Source organism: Hyperolius riggenbachi, chromosome 6 (genome assembly GCF_040937935.1).
Source record: "Hyperolius riggenbachi isolate aHypRig1 chromosome 6, aHypRig1.pri, whole genome shotgun sequence".
Lineage (NCBI taxonomy): Eukaryota > Metazoa > Chordata > Amphibia > Anura > Hyperoliidae > Hyperolius > Hyperolius riggenbachi.
This window is the reverse complement of record NC_090651.1, coordinates 288,997,625-289,017,963: the sequence shown is the minus strand read 5'-3', so window position 1 is coordinate 289,017,963 and position 20,339 is coordinate 288,997,625. Positions and strand designations below refer to the sequence as shown.

Below are 20,339 nucleotides of genomic sequence, written 5' to 3'. Positions count from 1 at the left end.
TATCATTATAAGTAGCAACTCAGAACACATACATAATATATACGTGTGTGTGTGTGTGTGTGTGTGTGTGTGTGGTGTGTGTGTTTTAATGAGTCTGAGAGAAAAACATTAAATATTTACAGAAGAAGGCTCCCACCAATGTTGGATGCAGTGATTTAAGATAATTAATCACCTGCCTCCAAAAGAATATTCGTTTAGCATGTTATGAGCCAATACAATGTCTGTTAGCAGATACAACAAAATTACCTGACTTGTGAAGACTGATTGATCGAAGGTTTGGAAATAATCTTGACAAGGATTCCTCTGAGTCCCCAAGTGTCAATATATTGTTATTTGCAAGGACTAGAGTGTGAAGACATGGGAACATGGTGCCTAATTTACATACATCGGACCACTCCTGGAGGTTATTATCCGTTATATGAAGAAGCTTCACTGAGCGAAAGCAAACCGGTGAACTCACAATGGTGTCATAGTCATTAAGGCACAAAAACAATTCCTCCAAGCTGAAAAAAAGAGAGTAATTTTAAAAGTGTGACGAAAGAGATAATGATATTAACCACTTGAGGACCGCCCCCAGCCGATGGGCGGCGGCAAAGTCCGGGCCCAAACGACCGCAATACGCCCATCGGCGGGGGCGGCTGCGTGGGTGGCTATGCGGCGATCGCGTCATTCGTGACGCGATCAGCCGCCGGGGACTGGCTCCGCCCACCGCTCGTAGTAACCCGCCGGCCGTTCGGAAGCGCCGGCGGGTTACTAGCACCCGGATCGCCGCATGGAAATAGTATAATAGGCTTTGTAATGTATACAAAGCCTATTATACTGGCTGCCTCCTGCCCTGGTGGTCCCAGTGTCCGAGGGACCACCAGGGCAGGCTGCAGCCACCCTAGTCTGCACCCAAGCACACTGATTTCCCCCCCCCTGCCCCCTGATCGCCCACAGCACCCCTCAGACCCCCCCCTGCCCACCCCCCAGACCACTGTTTGCACCCAGTCACCCCCCTAATCACCCATCAATCACTCCCTGTCACTATCTGTCAACGCTATTTTTTTTTTTATCCCCCCCCCCTGCCCACTGCCCCCTCCTGATCACCCCCCACCCCTCAGATTCTCCCCAGACCCCCCCCCAGACCCCTCCCCCCGTGTACTGTATGCATCTATCCCCCCTGATCACCTGTCAATCACCTGTCAATCACCCGTCAATCACCCGTCAATCACCAGTCAATCACCCCCTGTCTCTGCTACCCATCAATCAGCCCCTAACCTGCCCCTTGCGGGCAATCTGATCACCCACCCACACCAATACATCGCCCGCAGATCCGACATCAGATCACCTCCCAAATCCATTGTTTACATCTATTCTCTCCTCTAAACACCCACTAATTACCCATCAATCACCTATCAATCACCCCCTATCACCACCTGTCACTGTTACCCATCAGATTAGACCCTAATCTACCCCTTGCGGGCACCCAATCACCCGCCCACACGCTCAGATTGCCCTCAGACCCCCCTTTATCAATTCGCCAGTGCAATATTTACATCTGTTATTCCCTGTAATAACCCACTGATCACCTGTCAATCACCTATCAATCACCCCCTGTCACTGCCACCCATCAATCACCCCCTGTCACTGCCACCCATCAATCAGCCCCTAACCTGCCCCTTGCGGGCAATCTGATCACCCACCCACACCAATAGATCGCCCGCAGATCCGACATCAGATCACCTCCCAAATCCATTGTTTACATCTATTCTCTCCTCTAAACACCCACTAATTACCCATCAATCACCTATCAATCACCCCCTATCACCACCTGTCACTGTTACCCATCAGATTAGACCCTAATCTACCCCTTGCGGGCACCCAATCACCCGCCCACACGCTCAGATTGCCCTCAGACCCCCCTTTATCAATTCGCCAGTGCAATATTTACATCTGTTATTCCCTGTAATAACCCACTGATCACCTGTCAATCACCTATCAATCACCCCCTGTCACTGCCACCCATCAATCACCCCCTGTCACTGCCATCCATCAATCAGCCCCTAACCTGCCCCTTGCGGGCAATCTGATCACCCACCCACACCAATAGATCGCCCGCAGATCCGACATCAGATCACCTCCCAAGTGCAGTGTTTACATCTCTTCTCTCCTCTAAACACCCACTAATTACCCATCAATCACCCCCTATCACCACCTGTCACGGTTACCCATCAGATTAGACCCTAATCTGCCCCTTGCGGGCACCCAATCACCCGCCCACACCTCAGAACGTCCTCAGACCCCAGCCCTGATCACCTCGCTAGTGCATTGCTTGCATCTATTTCCCCCCTCTAATCACACCTTGAGACACCCATCAATCACCTCCTGTCACCCCCTAGCACACCTACCCATCAGATCAGGCCCTAATTTGCCCCGTGTGGGCTCCTGATCACTCGGCCAAACCCTCAGGTCCCCCTCAGACCCCCTTCCGATCACCTCCCCAGTGCATTGATTGCATCTATTTTCCCCTCTAACCGCCCCCTGAGACACCCATCAATCACCTCCTGTCACCCCCTAGCACTCCTATCCATCAGATCAGGCCCAAAACATCCTGTCATCTAAGAGGCCACCCTGCTTATGACCGGTTCCACAAAATTTGCCCCCTCATAGACCACCTGTCATCAAAATTTGCAGATGCTTATACCCCTGATCAGTCATTTTGAGAAATTTGGTTTCCAGACTACTCACAGTTTTGGGCCCGTAAAATGCCAGGGCAGTATAGGAACCCCACAAGTGACCCCATTTTAGAAAGAAGACACCCCAAGGTATTCTGTTAGGTGTATGATGAGTTCATAGAAGATTTTATTTTTTGTCACAAGTTAGCGGAAATTGATATGTATTGTTTTTTTTTTCACAAAGTGTCATTTTCCGCTAACTTGTGACAATAAAAAAATCTTCTATGAACTCACCATACTCCTAACAGAATACCTTGAGGTGTCTTCTTTCTAAAATGGGGTCACTTGTGGGGTTCCTATACTGCCCTGGCATTTAAGGGGCCCTAAACCGTGAGCAGTAGTCTAGAATCCAAAGGCCTCAAAATGACCTGTGAATAGGACGTTAGGCCCCTTAGCGCACCTAGGTTGCAAAAAAGTGTCACACATGTGGTATCGCCGTACTCAGAAGAAGTAGTATATTGTGTTTTGGGGTGTATTTTTACACATACCCATGCTGGGTGGGAGAAATATCTCTGTAAATGGAGAATTGTGTGTAAAAAAAAATCAAACAATTGTCATTTACAGAGATATTTCTCCCACCCAGCATGGGTATGTGTAAAAATACACCCCAAAACACATTATACTACTTCTCCTGAGTACGGCGGTACCACATGTGTGGCACTTTTTTGCACCCTAAGTGCGCTAAGAGGCCCAAAGTCCAATGAGTACCTTTAGGATTTCACAGGTCATTTTGCGACATTTGGTTTCAAGACTACTCCTCACGGTTTAGGGCCCCTAAAATGCCAGGGCAGTATAGGAACCCCACAAATGACCCCATTTTAGAAAGAAGACACCCCAAGGTATTCCGTTAGGAGTATGGTGAGTTCATAGAAGATTTTATTTTTTGTCATAAGTTAGCGGAAAATGACACTTTGTGAAAAAAAACAATTAAAATCAATTTCCGCTAACTTGTGACAAAAAAAAAAAAATCTTCTATGAACTCACCATCCTCCTAACGGAATACCTTTGGGTGTCTTCTTTCTAAAATGGGGTAATTTGTGGGGTTCCTATACTGTCCTGGCATTTTAGGGGCCCTAAACCGCAAGGAGTAGTCTTGAAACGAAATTTCTCAAAATGACCTGTGAAATCCTAAAGGTACTCATTGAACTTTGGGCCCCTTAGCGCAGTTAGGGTGCAAAAAAGTGCCACACATGTGGTATCGCCGTACTCAGGAGAAGTAGTATAATGTGTTTTGGGGTGTATTTTTCCACATACCCATGCTGAGTGGCAGAAATATCTCTATAGACAATTGTGTGTAAAAAAAATAAAACAATTGTCATTTATGGAGATATTTCTCCCACCCAGCATGGGTATGTGTAAAAATACACCCCAAAACACATTATACTACTTCTCCTGAGTACGGCAATACCACATGTGTGGCACTTTTTTGCAGCCTAACTGCGCTAAGGGGCCAAAAGTCCAATGAGCATCTTTAGGCTTTACAGGGGTGCTTACAATTAGGCACCCCCCAAAATGCCAGGACAGTGAACACACCCCACAAATGACCCCATTTTGGAAAGTAGACACTTCAAGGTATTCAGAGAGGAGCATAGTGAGTCCGTGGCAGATTTAATTTTTTTTTGTTGCAAGTTAGAAGAAATGGAAACTTTTTTTTTTCTTTTTTTTGTCAGAAAGTGTCATTTTCCGCTAACTTGTGACAAAAAATAAAATCTTCTATGAACTCACCATGCCTCTCACTGAATACTTTGGGATGTCTTCTTTCCAAAATGGGGTCATTTGGGGGGTATTTGTACTATCCTGGAATTTTAGCCCCTCATGAAACCTGACAGGTGCGCAGAAAAGTCAGAGATGCTTGAAAATGGGAAAATTCACTTTTGGCACCATAGTTTGTAAACGCTATAACTTTTACCCAAACCAATAAATATACACTGAATGGGTTTTTTTTTTATCAAAAACATGTTTGTCCACATTTTTCGCGCTGCATGTATACAGAAATTTTACTTTATTTGAAAAATGTCAGCACAGAAAGTTAAAAAAATCATTTTTTTGCCAAAATTCATGTCTTTTTTGATGAATATAATAAAAAGTAAAACTCGCAGGAGCAATCAAATAGCATCAAAAGAAAGCTGTATTAGTGACAAGAAAAGGAGGTAAAATTCATTTAGGTGGTAGGTTGTATGACCGAGCAATAAACTGTGAAAGCTGCAGTGGTCTGAATGGAGAAAAAGGCTCTGGTCCTTAAGGGGCGAAAAGACTGTGGTCCTGAAGTGGTTAAACATGTCATGTACGTAGATTCACAGATCTAAGATAAAATGATATGAAGCTAAATTACATTATTATTCTAAGACAGAGTATTATTTCTTAAAATACCAAAATCTAACTAACAGCTGCAGTTGTGATCATAAGTTTGCTTACCCTGACAATATTTGTGAAATAGCGCCCCTCCCCCCCCTCCTTTTTAAAGTGGAGCTGTTTGAAGATGAGTCAACACGGCCTACAATGAAAAGCACATCATCCCCACTGTAAACATGGAGGTGGATCTCTAATGTTTCGTATGTGTGTGTACTGCAGCGGCACAGGGAGTTTGGTCGGAGTTGACGTCCGGATGCATGCAGCATGTTTTTTTAGATAATACCGAAAGACAAATTTCCCTCATCAGCCCGGAAGCTGTGCACAGGATGTACTTGGACTTTCCACCATAACAATGCCCAAACACAAGGCAATTTCGACCCCCTCACTGGCTACAGCAGAGAAAAGTAAAGGTTCTAGAGTTGTTATCCCAGTCTGCTGACCGCAATATCATTGAGCTGCCCTGGGGAGATCTTCCCTTAGTGGGGGATTCTCAGGGTTTTCTTTATTTGCAAAAGCACTTACTGAATGGAAGCTGCTCATTACAACTGCTAGAATGGAGTCAGTTACAGATTAAAATCTCTGACTGTAAATGGCATCTACACAGAAATAAAGCATTTTACTCAGGACCAAATGCACATTCACGTTTGTATACATATGTATTTTAAATTGGACAGTTTACGTCAAAGTGCGACAAATTATCATCATGTAGCTTTGTAATGATGGTAAACTTTGGAAAGCCATCGAGATTGAAAAGTAAATCCTGGAGTTTTCCTTTCAGTTCCCTTCTCAAATTTGGGATATAAGCTGAATCATAGAAATATCTGTATTACTCTAGGTAAACGTGTGGTTTTGTGCAGTACTAAGACTACTTGTCAGAAGTGTTTCTGACAGCCTGGAGGCAGTTGTCTCTTGGCAACTGTACAGTTCCACTCAGCACCAATATGCAATCTGCTAGAATTTTGGAATTCCCACCTTCACCTTCTTACTAAACTAACTCATATGCACAAGTGGAACAGGGCATGAGAAATGGAAGTTTGTTGCAACTGGAAGTAAGTTACAGGGAGGGCAATGTCATTCTAGAAACTCTTCAAGTTGCAGTCCTAGAGGTAAGTGTAACCGCATTTCATGAAGTTCTCTTTTAAGAAGCCATTATTTGTTTCAACTTGACAGCAATCATACAGAACTTTACCCACTTGCATACCAGCAGTCTCTGGTCCATTAAAGAGAACCCGAGGTGGGTTTGAAGAATATTATCTGCATACAGAGGCTGGGTCTGCCTATACAGCCCAGCCTCTGTTGCTATCCCAAACCCCCCTAAGGTCCCCCTGCACTCTGCAATCCCTCATAAATCACAGCCACGCTGCTGACAAACAGCTTGTCAGAGCTGGCTGTGTTTATCTTTATAGTGTCAGTCTGCTGCTCTCCCCGCCTCCTGCAGAACTCCAGTCCCCGCCTGCATCCCTTCCCTCCCTGCTGATTGGAGGGAAGGGACGGGGGAAGGGACCGGAGCTATGCAGGAGGCGGAGGAGCAGCTGAGACTGACAGACTGACACTACAGATGTAAACACAGCCTCACAGCACTGCTGTGATTTATGAGGGATTGCAGAGTGCAGGGGGACCTTAGTGGGGTTTGGGATAGCAACAGAGGCTGGGCTGTATAGGCAGATCCAGCCTCTGTATGCAGATAACATTCTTTAAACACACCTCGGGTTCTCTTTAAGGAACAAAGACTGCAGGTACCAAAAATGGGGATTACCGACGTCTCGTCGCATGGACCTGCCGCTCTCCTGTCACTGAAGCCCACTCACTCTGCCATAACTATAACAGCAGAGCTCCATGAGCCGGTCAGGAGTGATTTCATTGCCTCCTGACCCTGTGATTACTGTGATTAGCTCACAGTGATCACAGGGTCAGGAGCCTATGAAATCGTCTCCTGACCGGCTCTGCAGCACAGTAATTAGAATCTATGCCCTAGCAGAGATAACAGGTCCAAAACAGGGCGTAGATTTCAATTACCGCAATCTGAAAGCGGTTAAGCTCCATTTTTGTGTATAGCTGGTCTTAAGGGGGCACAGACCTAAAACTGCATGTTTCATTAACTAGAAGTTCCAGAGAAATAGGCTGAAAGGATGGTAAAGAACTGAGAGCCCAGTGTTCTGTATTCATCAGTGAAGCCAACAATCACATTAACTGATATATACAAAGCACAGGTTTTACTTCCACAGGAAGGGCTTGTTTCCACTAGGGGCTGTTGCGATGCAGCTGTCCGGACAATGCGTGTGTACATATACAAGATATGAATTCATTGTCCTATGTTTGTCGATGGATGAATACAAGTGTTATCCGAAAAAATGTATTGTCCTATGTTTGTCAATGGATGAACACAAGTGTCATCCGAAACTTTTTTTTTTCTGGACAATAACGCACATGTAAGCCCAAATCAGGTGGAAATAGCCTAATAATTTTTAATGGGGTGTCAGAACGAATGCAGATTTTGTGTGCGTTAGTCTCTGGAATTCATACACATCATGGACTCAATACAAAAAGGCTAAAAAATAAAAATCTGGGTAGTTCTTCAGCAACCAATAACTCTGGAACTTTTATTAATTTCTGACAGGCGGTTTCACTAAACATCTGGTTTTGCACGTTTTCATCATAGTAAGTTTGCATTGCAAGGGTTGGGACAGGTTTAACTACCTGCTGACCGACGTAGTTTAAATCTACGGCGGGCAGGGGGCACTGCGGTTCTAACCGGACATAAACTCTACATTCCATTCCCTGCGCGCCCCCGCCCGTTCCCGACGCTCTGCCCCAGCCGCCTCTATGAAGGAAGAGCACCGTGAGCCGGACAGGAGCTGTTTTCATTGGCTCCTGGCCCTGTCATTCATGTAAGCCGTTCCCATTGGCTTACATTGAGTGACAGGGTCAGGAGCCAATGAAAGCGGCTCATGACCGGCGCACAGCGCTCTGCCGTCATAGAGACGGCAGAGAGAGCAACCTGCGGCGGGGACAGAGCGATGTGACCGGCGGATTTTAGCGGCGATTCATCGGGAAGCGCCGGTTTACTGTACCACCATCTGGTCCTTAAGGGGGCAAAGGGTGCTGGTGCTCAAGTGGTTAAGCAACTGTTTGCGCTTTTCTGTTTACATTTATTGTGATTTTTAATTCTCTCATTTCAGTAGCAGTATAGACATAACACTATATCACAAATATATGCACAGCCATCATGCTTACTATGGTAGTTCCAGCAGCAGAGTGTGAACTGTTTCCCAAGAAACTTTGCAGTTATTGAGCACTAGTTTACGGATACCAGAAAACGCTCCAGCACACTCGCGTTCCAAAACAGACATATACAGTGGGTTAGAGCTCAGGTTCAAGAACTGCAGCTGAGGCACGTTAGACACTATCTTGCTGACCTGTTTGAAACACAGCAAAAAAAAAAAAAAAAAGAAGAAATTGACTCCTTTTGCCAGAACACATTTGCGATGACAGTGAGCAGCCAACATTTATTATTATTTAGGATTTATATACAGTAGCACTGACATCTTCCGCAGCGCTGTACATAGTATATAGTCATGTCACTAACTGTGCCTTAGAGGAGCTCACAATCTAATCCCTACCATAAAACTCATACACATGTACCAACAATCTGTCCAACTAACTTCCAAACTTGTCTGTTGGAAGATAAGTTGTGTCTGTGTACGGCTGGCAAACAACCAGTTGACCAACTGATAACAGTTTTTGCCAGATCCAACCGGTGGATCAATCTGCCCAACTATCATGCAGGTTGGACTGTGTGTACAAGTCTTTTGAACAACTGTTGTTTTTGAATGTGGACATGTTGTACAGTTTGCCATTTAGCTTGCACGCATAATATTTAAGTGAGTCGGTTGTGTAGTTGGTTTGCGTGTGTGTACGTACTTGTCAGGTAAACAACTTGTTGTGTGGTTGGTCATGTTGTGCGGTTGGTTGTAAGATGGACATGTGTATAGCCTATAGTCATATGTCCATTGTAGTCTATGGCCAATTTTGTGGAGAAGCCAATTAACCTATCTGTATGTTTTTGGGATGTGGGAGGAAACTGGAGTGCCCGGAGGAAACACGCAGACACGGGGAGAACATAACGAACCGGTAACCCAGTGCTGCAAGGCAAGAGTGCTACCCACTGCGCTATCTGTAGCCACAATATGCATAGCGGGCGGCCCCGGCGCCTGCTATTTTATCAAGCGTCTTTTTCAACAGGCCCTTTTTATAACCCCCGTTCATTTTAGCCTGCAATTTTGATTACAAAGTATGGTGGAGGTAATTAAATTACTAACTTTAGTTTTTCAGATATGCAGATTTGTATAAAGGTGAGGGTGAAGACAAGCCACTCCCACCCATGCTCTTGAAATGACTCTTCCTCTCTCAAATACATAAACAAAAACGTAACATTTGTGAAACAAGACATGTTTAAACTCCCTACATTTATGTCAAATCACAATGTTTTTTTAACAGATACAGCAACTTAATATATGCAGTTCTGCTGATGCTTGAAACAATTTTTACGTTCAAGAGGATACACAATTTTTTCTGCTTTATCGTCACCTGTGTTGTAAGTAAGGTAAACAAACCTGACCATGAGTGTGGAGAGTTTGCGCCTTTTGTGACATTCTATGACTGTATTTCCACAATAATGCATTGCTGCTTCAGTGTTCTCCCCAGGCTCTTTTAGCCGGGTGCTCCACCCGGCTAGATTTGGTGACCACCCGGCTGTCATCGGCTAACCTACTCACCACCTCCTATGCTGTAAGCAGAGTTGCCCTGCATTTTCATCTCAACCCACCCGGCTACTTTTTCCTGCCACCCGGCAACTATTTCATGCCACCCGGCTGGAAAAAAATTCTGGGGAGAACACTGCGCTTGATTCATCTACCTCTATTCTCATGCTGCAACTGCTGTCCATCTATACCAAGTGCTTCACCATTTTTCACTTACCCTGAAAATTCACTCCAAACTACTAAGGCTAACCTATGAAGTTGACCATAGTTTGGGTCCTCTGTTTACCTCCTCCAGTTACCACCCCAAATCGCAACATCGTATTTAAAGATGGTTTCCCGGACATTGTTTCACTTTTAGTATAGCAAGCCCCCGACCCACGTGACTGCTGCCGATACCTGACCTCCTCCTACTGCCCCCCAACACCAAGAGCAACTCCTCCCCTCGCCGCCAGGGCTGTGGAGTCGGAGCAATTTTGGGTGCCTGGAGTCGGAGTCGGGAAAAAATGCACCGACTCCGACTCCCGATGAATTTAAACTGTAATTAAAAAAGAAAATATGATAAAATGTTCTATTTCTCAGATAATAGTCATCATTAAGAATTTATACATACAGTAATAGCTGTGCTTAGTCCACAAAAATGAAATAAACCAATCAAAATTAGTTACTTGTGCTGCTTCAATAAAGCAGTCCCCGTATTTTTAAAGTCAGATATACACATCTAATTGTGACTGTATATATGATGTGTACACAGGAATCTCTTATATATACTAAATAATATCTATGCTGTAAGTATAAAGCCTGATGTGTAGCCGTGTCACTAATAGAGATGGTCAATGAGATGGAAATAATTCTGTGTTGATTCTGATATATGCAAATGTATACACTCTCTTTGCTCATGAAATCTAATAATTTGATATGTTGTTAAAATTTGGTTTGGTGACTACGAATTAAATGGTACCTGAGAAGGATGAAAAGAAAAGTTTTATACATACCTGGGGCTTCTTCCAGCCCCCTTCAGGCTAATCAGTCCTCGCTGTCCACCTCCACCACCTGGATCTTCTGCTGTGAGTTCTGGTAATTCAGCCAGTCAGCGCAGTCCGGCCGCATGCCGCTCCCACAGCCAGAAGCGTTCTGCACCTGCACAATAGTGCTGCGCAGGTGTAGTACGCTCCCGGCGGCGGAGTGTGTGCATGCGCACTACGCCAGACTGGCTCAAGTACCTGGACTCATAGCAGAAGATCCAGGTGGTGGAGGAGGAGAACAGCGAGGGACTGATTAGCCTAAAGTTGGCTGGAGGAAGTCCCAGGTATGTATAAAACTTTAATTTCATCTGTCTCAGGTTTACTTTGTTACACAGTAGTACTATACTCTACATATGCACTCTCCACAGAGTTGCAGGGAATCCACTGAGAATGTTGTGCACATTGAACACAGAGGTCTATCACCCATAAACCTGGTTCAGATTGTACATGAAGAATGTGTAATAGAGGAAGAATCCCCTTATTCCCCTGCAGAGCACCTGCACATCACTCCTACATGTACCGTATTTTTCGGACTATAAGACGCACTTTTTCTTCCCCAAAAGTGGGGGGGAAAAGTTGGTGCGTCTTATAGTCCGAATAATAAATTTTGTTACTGGCGCTGTCCTTCCCCTTGTCCCGTCTGGTGTCTGCTGTCCTCTGGTGTCCAGTCCCCCTGTCCTTTGCCCCCTCTGGTATCACTGTCCCCCATCCCCAGTGACCCCCCTGCCCCTTTAACATAGATACGGAGACCGCTGCAGAATACCAGCAAGTATCGCATATACATACACCGAGCGACGCAGCCACACAGCTTGACATTTCCCACCTCCAATCCGGTGTCCTTTGCCCCCGACGGTCAATGCTACAAGTTACCGGCAAGTGTTTTCATAGCACGGGAATGAGCCAGACAGCTTCAAAACGCAATGCCCAATCAGGCGGGGAGCGCTGCGCGAGACAGCCAATCACAGCTCTCTCTGCTCCCTGCTTCCTCCCAATCACCAGCCCCGCTGATAGAGCCTTTGTCCCGCCTTCAGGACTATCGGGAAGGCTGTGATTGGCTGTCTCACGCAGCGCTCCCCGCCTGATTGAGCATTGTGTTTTGAAGCTGTCTGGCTCATTCCCGTGCTATGAAAACACTTGCCGGTAACCTGCAGCGTTGACCGTCTGGGGCAAAGGACACCGGATTGGAGGTGGGAAATGTGAAGCTGTGTGCCCGTGTCCCTCGGGGTATGTATATGCAACACTTGCTGGTATTCTGCAGCGGTCTCCGTATCTATGTTAAAGGGGCAGGGGGGGTCACTGGGGATGGAGGACAGCAATACCAGAGGGGGCAAAGGACAGGGGGGCTGTGATTGGCTGTCTCGCGCAGCGCTCCCCGCCTGATTGGGCATTGCGTTTTGAAGCTGTCTGGCTCATATCCGTGCTATGAAAACACTTGCCGGTAACCTGCAGCATTGTCCGTAGGGGCAAAGGACACCGGATTGGAGGTGGGAAATGTAAAGCTGTGTGGCCGCGTCCCTCGGTGTATGTATATGCGATACTTGCTGGTATTCTGCAGCGGTCTCCGTATCTATGTTAAAGTGGCAGGGGGGTCACTGGGGATGGGGGACAGCGATACCAGAGGGGGCAAAGGACAGGGGGCGGGACACCAGAGGACATAGGGGCCATGTGAATCTTTCTCTGCATGAGTTGCAATGCTGCTGCCCAAGTTTTGATCACAATGCTCGAAGCAACATTTGGACGTTTGTAATGAAAAGCAGCATTGCTTCAGCCAGGCACCCTCCTGCTAGCACTCATTGTCTTCCCTCTCCAGATTAGGATGCGATCATCCTAGTGGCCAGCCAGCTGAGAGGCTGATTTCCCTGCTATAGACAGGACTCAGCTGAAGAGCTGCTAAAGAAGCTAGTTAGTGAGTGGTGATAGTTTGCAGTGATTTTATCAGTAAAGCCACTGGAGGAAAAAATACACATGGACAGAGGGGCAGAGAAGCACACGGGGGACATAGGGGGATACAGGAGGAAATGAGGACACCAGAGATACAAGGAAGGAACAAGGGGAACAATAATTGGGGGAGAACATATACAAAATGTTCCTGGACCATGGACACACCAGGTTTAGTATAATTTTTTTTTTCCATGATTTTTATGCTCTAAACTTGGGTGCGTCTTATAGTCCGGAGCGTCTTATAGTCCGAAAAATACGGTACCCACAGTTACATTGCCTAGGGCCTGATAGATGTTCTTTGTTCCAGTCTGTACCTTTTACAAATACTCTTACCAAGGACTAGTTTTAGTCTATGACTAAAGGGAATAAATATGGCAGTCTCCATATCCTTCTCACTTCAGTTGTCTTTTAAAATTCCTAAGCGTTGACAGTTAAGAGACAAATTTCATGTTACATACTTTCAATCAACAAGATTGTAATATGCAAATTAGAGGAGTCAGAGTCGAGGAGTCCTAAACTGAGGAGTCGGTGGATTTTTGTACCGACTCCACAGCCTTGCTCGCCGCCACTCACAACACCCCTGACACACACAGCCCCCACTACCAAAACAATCTGCATGAAAAGCCCATGTACCTCAGATCCTGCCCATTATGCGCCTCTCTGAGTAGAATACAGATGCACAGTTGAGCATGTCAGTAAAAAGCCTATTCTTATTGTGAAGCATGACAATCTGTAAATGGTTTGACTATTTTTAAGCTTTGTCTCACCTCTTGCCAGCTGTCAAGCTGGTTACCAGACAGATCTAGTTCGGAGACATGTGAACAAAAAGCAGCGATCTCACTCTCTTCTCCAGCATGGCTAATGCCACAGTTGTTCAAAACCAAAATACTTGGGAGATTCAGGCGATCTGAAAAACACAGCATTACAAACATAAACCTACGTTTATGTATATACTTAAGATTTTCCTTGGCTGAAGCAATAGTCTGCAGTGTGTACAGGTATCCTTCAATGTCATTGGCCTCACTTTAGTGATCAGGCAAGTTGGATCACTCTTGGCCAATCAGTGTTTTTTTGTTGTATTCCCACTGCAGGACACTGCCCTCCCCTATCTGTGAAGAATTGTATTCCCAGTACAGTGCCACAAAAATGTAAAATAGCAGATTCTTTCTGAATAGGACATGTTCATATTTCACAGAAGTGCATCTTCAACAACTGGAAACAAGGATTCTTATGTATTACTAGTGTCCCCATATATTCATATGCTAAAGAACAGATGCACTTAGATGGAGCTTACAGTAATGCTGACTTCAAATCCAGCTTTAACCACCCTGGCGTTCTATTAAGATCGCCAGGGCGGCTGCGGGAGGGTTTTTTTTAAATAAAAAAAAAAACTATTTCATGCAGCCAACTGAAAGTTGGCTGCATGAAAGCCCACTAGAGGGCGCTCCGGAGGCGTTCTTCTGATCGCCTTCGGCGGCAAAAAGTAACACGGAAGGCCGCAATGAGCGGCCTTCCGTGTTTTGCTTACTTCGTCGCCATGGCGACGAGCGGAGTGACGTCATGGACGTCAGCCGACGTCCTGACGTCAGCCGCCTCCGATCCAGCCCTTAGCGCTGGCCGGAACTATTTGTTCCGGCTGCGCAGGGCTCAGGCGGCTAGGGGGACCCTCTTTCGCCGCTGCTCGCGGCGGATCGCCGCAGAGCGGCGGCGATCAGGCAGCACACGCGGCTGGCAAAGTGCCGGCTGCGTGTGCTGCTTTTTATTTCAACAAAATCGGCCCAGCAGGGCCTGAGCGGCAGCCATCGGCGGTGATGGACGAGCTCGCTAAGATGGTTAATTGCCAGGGCAATACCACAAGTTTTATCAAATGATCTTAGCTTGGTTTACTTAAGGTATAAACATTAATGAGTTTCTAGCACTAGCATACTGTAACAGGAACCGGTCAGGGTCCCCTAAGCATAGGCTTGTAGCCAGATCACATGCGGCCAGCGGGAGTGGAGAGAACAGTGTTTGCTTCAATGGTCGGCTGTGGTCTGGCAGGAGCCCGGAGCAGATGCGTTACCCCCATAAGGTATATGGGGGAATGCATCAGCCTGCCTGGTATTATTGGGGACTGCACAGAAGTGCTGCCTGCTTACCGCAACAGCTCACATGAATCCTTTACACACTGACAAGTGTAAACGGCTTCTATATATAAAATAGGAGCCAACCACTGTCATTTTAGCAATGAGTGGAGAATGGAGAAAAAAATGCCCGTTCTCGTCTCAAGTAGGAACACAGCCTTACAGTCAATAGAAGGTAAAAACAAGGTTTAACCTCCCTGGCGGTAATGACGAGCTCAGCTTGTCCATTACCGCCAGAGGGCGCCGCTCAGGCCCTGGTGGGCCGATTTTCATTACATTTTTTTTTAATACACGCAGCTAGCACTTTGCTAGCTGCGTGTCTAACTTGATCGCCGCCCGCCGCCGATGCGCCGCTACCCGCCACGTTAGAGGGCCCCCCCCAGGCCCTGTGCGCAGCCTGGCCAATCAGTGCCAGGCAGCGCTGAGGGGTGGATCGGGACTCCCGATGACGCCACAACGTCGATGACGTCATCACGATCGTCGCCATGTCGACGGGGGAAGCCCTAAAGGAAATCCCGTTAAGAACGGGATTTCCTTATGGGATTATGCGCCGGCAGCGATCGGAAGGGTGGAAGGGGGTAATCATGTAGCTAGCGCTAGGCTTGCTACATGATAGAATTTTTTTTAAATAGTGCTGCGCATCCACCCTGGCGCATTTAACCACTTTACCCCCGCCCGTACGAATTTCTCCGTCCCTTTTTCCATCCTTTAACCCCCAGGGACGGAGAAATCCGTACTTTCCGCTGTCCGCGCTCCCGCTCGTAAACACGCCGCCCGCCGCTAGTAAACACGCCGCCGCCCGCAGATCAATGAATGGGAAAATCCATTCCCGTTTGTTGATCTAAGCCCCACAATGATCCGCTGCTCTCCGATGGGCAGCGCGATCATTGTGAGAAAAAACAAACACTCACAGCCTCCTACTACTTCCTGCGAGCGTCGCAATACACAAAAAGTTACTGTTGCCATCTTTTGGCCAAATAGTAAAACTACACCCTAAGCATTTTTCACATAGAAATAAATGAGTGTTACACAAAAAATTAACTCATTACCTCCCACACTCCCCATTTTTATTTTTTTTTGTAATTAAAAAAAATTTCAAAAATTTACAATTAAAAAAAATACATAAACAGTTACCTTAGGGACTGAACTTTTTAAATATTTATGTCAAGAGGGTATAACACTGTTACTTTATAAACTATGGGCTTGTAATTAGGGATGGACGCAAAACTGAAAAAAATGCACCTTTATTTCCAAATAAAATATTGGCGCCAAACATTGTGATAGGGACATAATTTAAACGGTTTTATAACCGGGACAAAAGGGCAAATAGAGTTCATGGGTTTTAATTACAGTAGCATGCATTATTTAAAAACTATAATGGCCAAAAACTGAAAAATAATTATTTTTTTCCCCACATTTTTCCTATTTTCCCATTAAAACACATTTAGAATAAAATAATTCTTGGCATAATGTCCCACCTAAAGAAAGCCTAATTGGTGGCGGAAAAAACAAGATATAGTTCATTTCATTGCGATAAGTAATGATAAAGTTATAGACGAATGAATGGAAGGAGCGCTGAAAGGTGAAAATTGCTCTGGTGCTCAGGGGGGTAAAACCCCTAAGTGGTGAAGTGGTTAATAGAACGCCAGGGTGATTAATGGTGCCCTTCAATGATACAATCTTGATTGTACAATCTTACTTAAAGTGAACCTCCAGACTAAAAATCTACTCAGCAGAACTGAAAAGGCTTGGTGTTTCTTTAACAGTTTCACAGCATCAGAACGTTGTTTTTCTTACCAGAGCATAATTTTTAGCTGCATTTTTATCTAAGCTCCACCCATCAAAGAAAAAAAGCCTGGGCTTTTTTTTCCTGATGCTGTGCAGAGCATGATGGGATTTCCTATGTTGTTGTTCACGTTGCCTAGCAACTGGGAGAGGTGATCAGGACACCGGGCAGTTGGAACTGTGTCTCATGCCCCCTGTCACCTCCTTTCAACCAAAAAGATGGCTGCCATCATGAAATCAAACATTTGTCTGTTCTTTTAAAACAGTGTGGGTAAGAGATTATATTACCTATCTATTTTAATTAACATAACTAAAGTAACTTAATGACAGTATGTTTATTTTGGCTGGAGTTCCTCTTTAAGCTATGTAGCAGAAGAGTAAACTGAGTGAATATATTTTGAATGGATGCTTTATGTCGTCTCTCATATAATGTAGTGCAGGTTTGAGCAATCTATTATTAATGGATCCCTTGACAGGTTCTTGTGGGTACTACTATTCTCCATCAATGTGTGTTCAGTATGCCTGGTGGCTTTCCTGACAGGTCCGCTTTAAAGTAAACCTTACATAGGGCCACAGAAAAAATGTATACACACCTGGGGCTTCCTCCAGCCTGATTACTCCCTCATCGTCCTCATTCGCCGCCTGGATCCTCTGCAAATTGCCCAGGAAAGTCCTCTGGTCCAGGGCATACTGTGCATGCACAGTCCGGCCATGCATGAGTCCCCATTGCGTCCCGTGACCGGGATCGTTCTGCAACTGCAGGCGCAGAGCAGTCTTGGCCACAGGAGCATGACAGGGAAGCGCTTGAGGCAGGATTGCGTCGACTGGCCTAAACTGGATGACTTACCAGGACAGGATGCGGACGAACCAGGCGGGGACTGAGGATGATGAGGTAGAGATCAGGCCTGCGGGGGCTGGAGGAAGCCCCAGGCATGTATACATTTTTCCTTTGGCCCCATCTCAGGTACACTTTAAGAACAATCATACGGTCCCTATCTCGTTAGTTGACTGGGGACTACCTGTATTTTAATTAAGACTGGTTACATTGTTCCTTCATCATACCTTTCATGGGTGAGACTTGAGGGCCTGCAGGTACATGCACACCGGCTCCTGGACCTCTTCTGTACGGGAAGTTCTCTGGGCTGTACTTCTCACACAGTACCTGCATGAAACTCCTTCCACATGGTGGCTCCATTTCTGATACCTGAGAGGGCCAAGAAAGATCTGATGACATTCTCGCCTGAAAACAAGACTCTGCGGCAAAATGATGCTGGAACTGCTGACGTGTGCAATGGAAAGTTCATTGGTAAAAAGTATTATTAATAATGTTTATTTATAAACTTCAGTACACTAAGCAGTGCGATTCACTAAAATTACAAACCCAAGACAAACAATCACAAAGACATGACACTGGAGTGGGAGCACTCTGTCCCAAAGGACTTACAACCTAATAGATGTGAAAACATTAGGTACCATAGTCCTGCATTTTTTTTTTTTTTTTACTATGCTCAATTTCATTTTTAATACCCATTCAGCTTACAAACATACAGTAATAACTTGTTTTAAATTCTCTGAAACCAGACTGGGTATTTGGAGAGTAAACAGGCGAAGTGAAAAATGTTCACTTTACTGCATTATGCCCAATAGGAAAAAAAACGGTTGCATCATATATTAGAGGTGGTGTGTAAGAGGGGGCAACAGGATTTCAATGTGTTCTGGGTCTGCAGGGTGAAGAATAGATGTCTTTGTCAAGAAAGTGACTCAAAGAATGTATATTGCTTTCACAATGGCAACTACCACTAAAGGCTGGTACACACGTGCAACTATTATGCCAAATTATTGTCCACATTTGGTCTGTTGGATGATAGTTGGGCGTGGCTACATGTGGAAAACGACTAGACGAGCGACTGATAACAGGCGGTGTGCCTGATCCAACCAGTAGATCAACACGACCTTTAGGCTGATAATGTGTAGTTGGCCATGTCTGAACGACTTGTACTTGTTTTGAATTCGGCCATATCATGCAGTCCGCCGTTCCGTTTGAGTGTGCAGTATGTAAATAAGTTAGTCGTTTAGTTGGTTTGGCAGTGTGGAAATACAGGTCATGTCAATGGGTTGTTGTGCGGTTGGTCATGTCGTCAGGTTGGTTGTGCACTTTTCTTGTGGGAGAGCTGGCAGGCACTCCGGAAAAGCTGTGATTAATTTGCATAAAACACCCAGTAAACCATGTGCTCAAGACGTTTAGCAAAGTAGATGCAAGCAAACTGGAAGACAAGGAAAGTCTGGCACTATGGTTTATTCGTGCAGCAGGTGGCAAAAAAGTGATGTAACATACATTCAAATTGCAGCATGTGTGGCTGGATAAGCATCAAAAAACATCACCTGGGTGTGGAGGAGGTAGCAGGTGTGGGCGCCAAGAAGGTGCACGGTCCTTACGACCGTTTCGCTAGGCGGCTGCCAAGCTTCATCTGAGGTGTGCACACCTCAGATGAAGCTTGGCAGCCGCCTAGGGAAAAGGTCGTAAGGACCGTGCACCTTCTTGGCGCCCACACCTGCTACCTCCTCCACACCCAGGTACAGCGCTACACTTTGTGATGTTTTTTGATGCTTATCCAGCCACACATGCTGCAATTTGAATGTATGTTACATCACTTTTTTGCCACCTGCTGCACGAATAAACCATAGTGCCAGACTTTCCTTGTCTTCCAGTTTGGTTGTGCACTTTGTTGGAAGTGTGTACGAGCCTTTACAGCTAAAGAGATACCAGATAGTGGAATGGAGGATGGCGGTGGAAAAAAACTGTCATCCATGAAGATTTGGGATGGTAGACAGAAAGGGTTAAGAGAGTGTTTCTTCTAAAAACAGGCATGCAAGTTCTAAAGAACAGTAGAGGGAAGACAATAGTGGAGATGAATAAGTGGCTGATCCTCCAGTGCCATTGTGCCAGAGAGTGGCATGTGGAAGGAAGTTCTGCACAGCTCACTCCCACTCCTTCCCCTCCTTCATAGTAACTGATCAGCATGGCAACTGTGTGACTTTCCACTGGCCTGAACATGCTGACGTCACGGTGACTGACAGTAAATTTGGGCCAGTGAAAGTCTGCACAGTTTGGGACCATTTATGAGTGATGCATCAGCTATTGCCATGGGGCCTCATCACTGCTAAAGAAAACCAGAGACAAAGCAGCCTCATGTATTTTACCATATATATCAATGGGTACATGACAGTAAACACCTACTCTGCTCTTTGTTTCATTCTTCTCTGCTAAATCTGCCTGTTATCAGCTCTGATCAGAATCCCCGACTGAACATTCAGTCTTGCTTTGCCCCGAATGATTATAGCTGAGTCAGTCTTCTGTGATGTCTTTTCAAGCCCAAGCTCACCCCCTCCTGGCTCTGCTTACCTGCTACAAGGATACATAGCAGGAAATCAGAGCCACAAGGGGGCAGACTTGGACTTGAAAAGACATCACTGAAGACTGACTCAGCTATAACATTCCAGGGCAAAGCTACACTGAATGCTTAGTCAGGGATTCTTATCAGAGCTGATAAAAGGCAGATTTAGCAGAGAAGAATGAAACAAAGAGCAGAGTAGGTGTTTAATGTCACGTTCCCATTGATATATATGGTAAAATACATG

At 45.6% G+C, this 20,339-nt stretch overlaps 1 protein-coding gene across 4 annotated transcripts in view; it reads right to left on the bottom strand.

Annotated features, from left to right (window-relative positions):
• The window catches only part of TBCEL (tubulin folding cofactor E like), a 71,165-nt gene that overhangs the window by 16,560 nt on the left and 34,266 nt on the right, over positions 1-20,339 (bottom strand). For all 4 annotated transcript variants that reach the window (XM_068241006.1, XM_068241005.1, XM_068241004.1 and 1 more), the window contains 4 exons: positions 17,763-17,904; positions 13,560-13,699; positions 8,304-8,485; positions 247-503 (listed from right to left, as the gene is read on the bottom strand). In XM_068241006.1, the coding sequence (XP_068097107.1) occupies positions 247-503; positions 8,304-8,485; positions 13,560-13,699; positions 17,763-17,895 (712 nt within the window). In that variant the 5' untranslated portion in view covers positions 17,896-17,904. The remainder of the gene's footprint in view (positions 1-246; positions 504-8,303; positions 8,486-13,559; positions 13,700-17,762; positions 17,905-20,339) is intronic.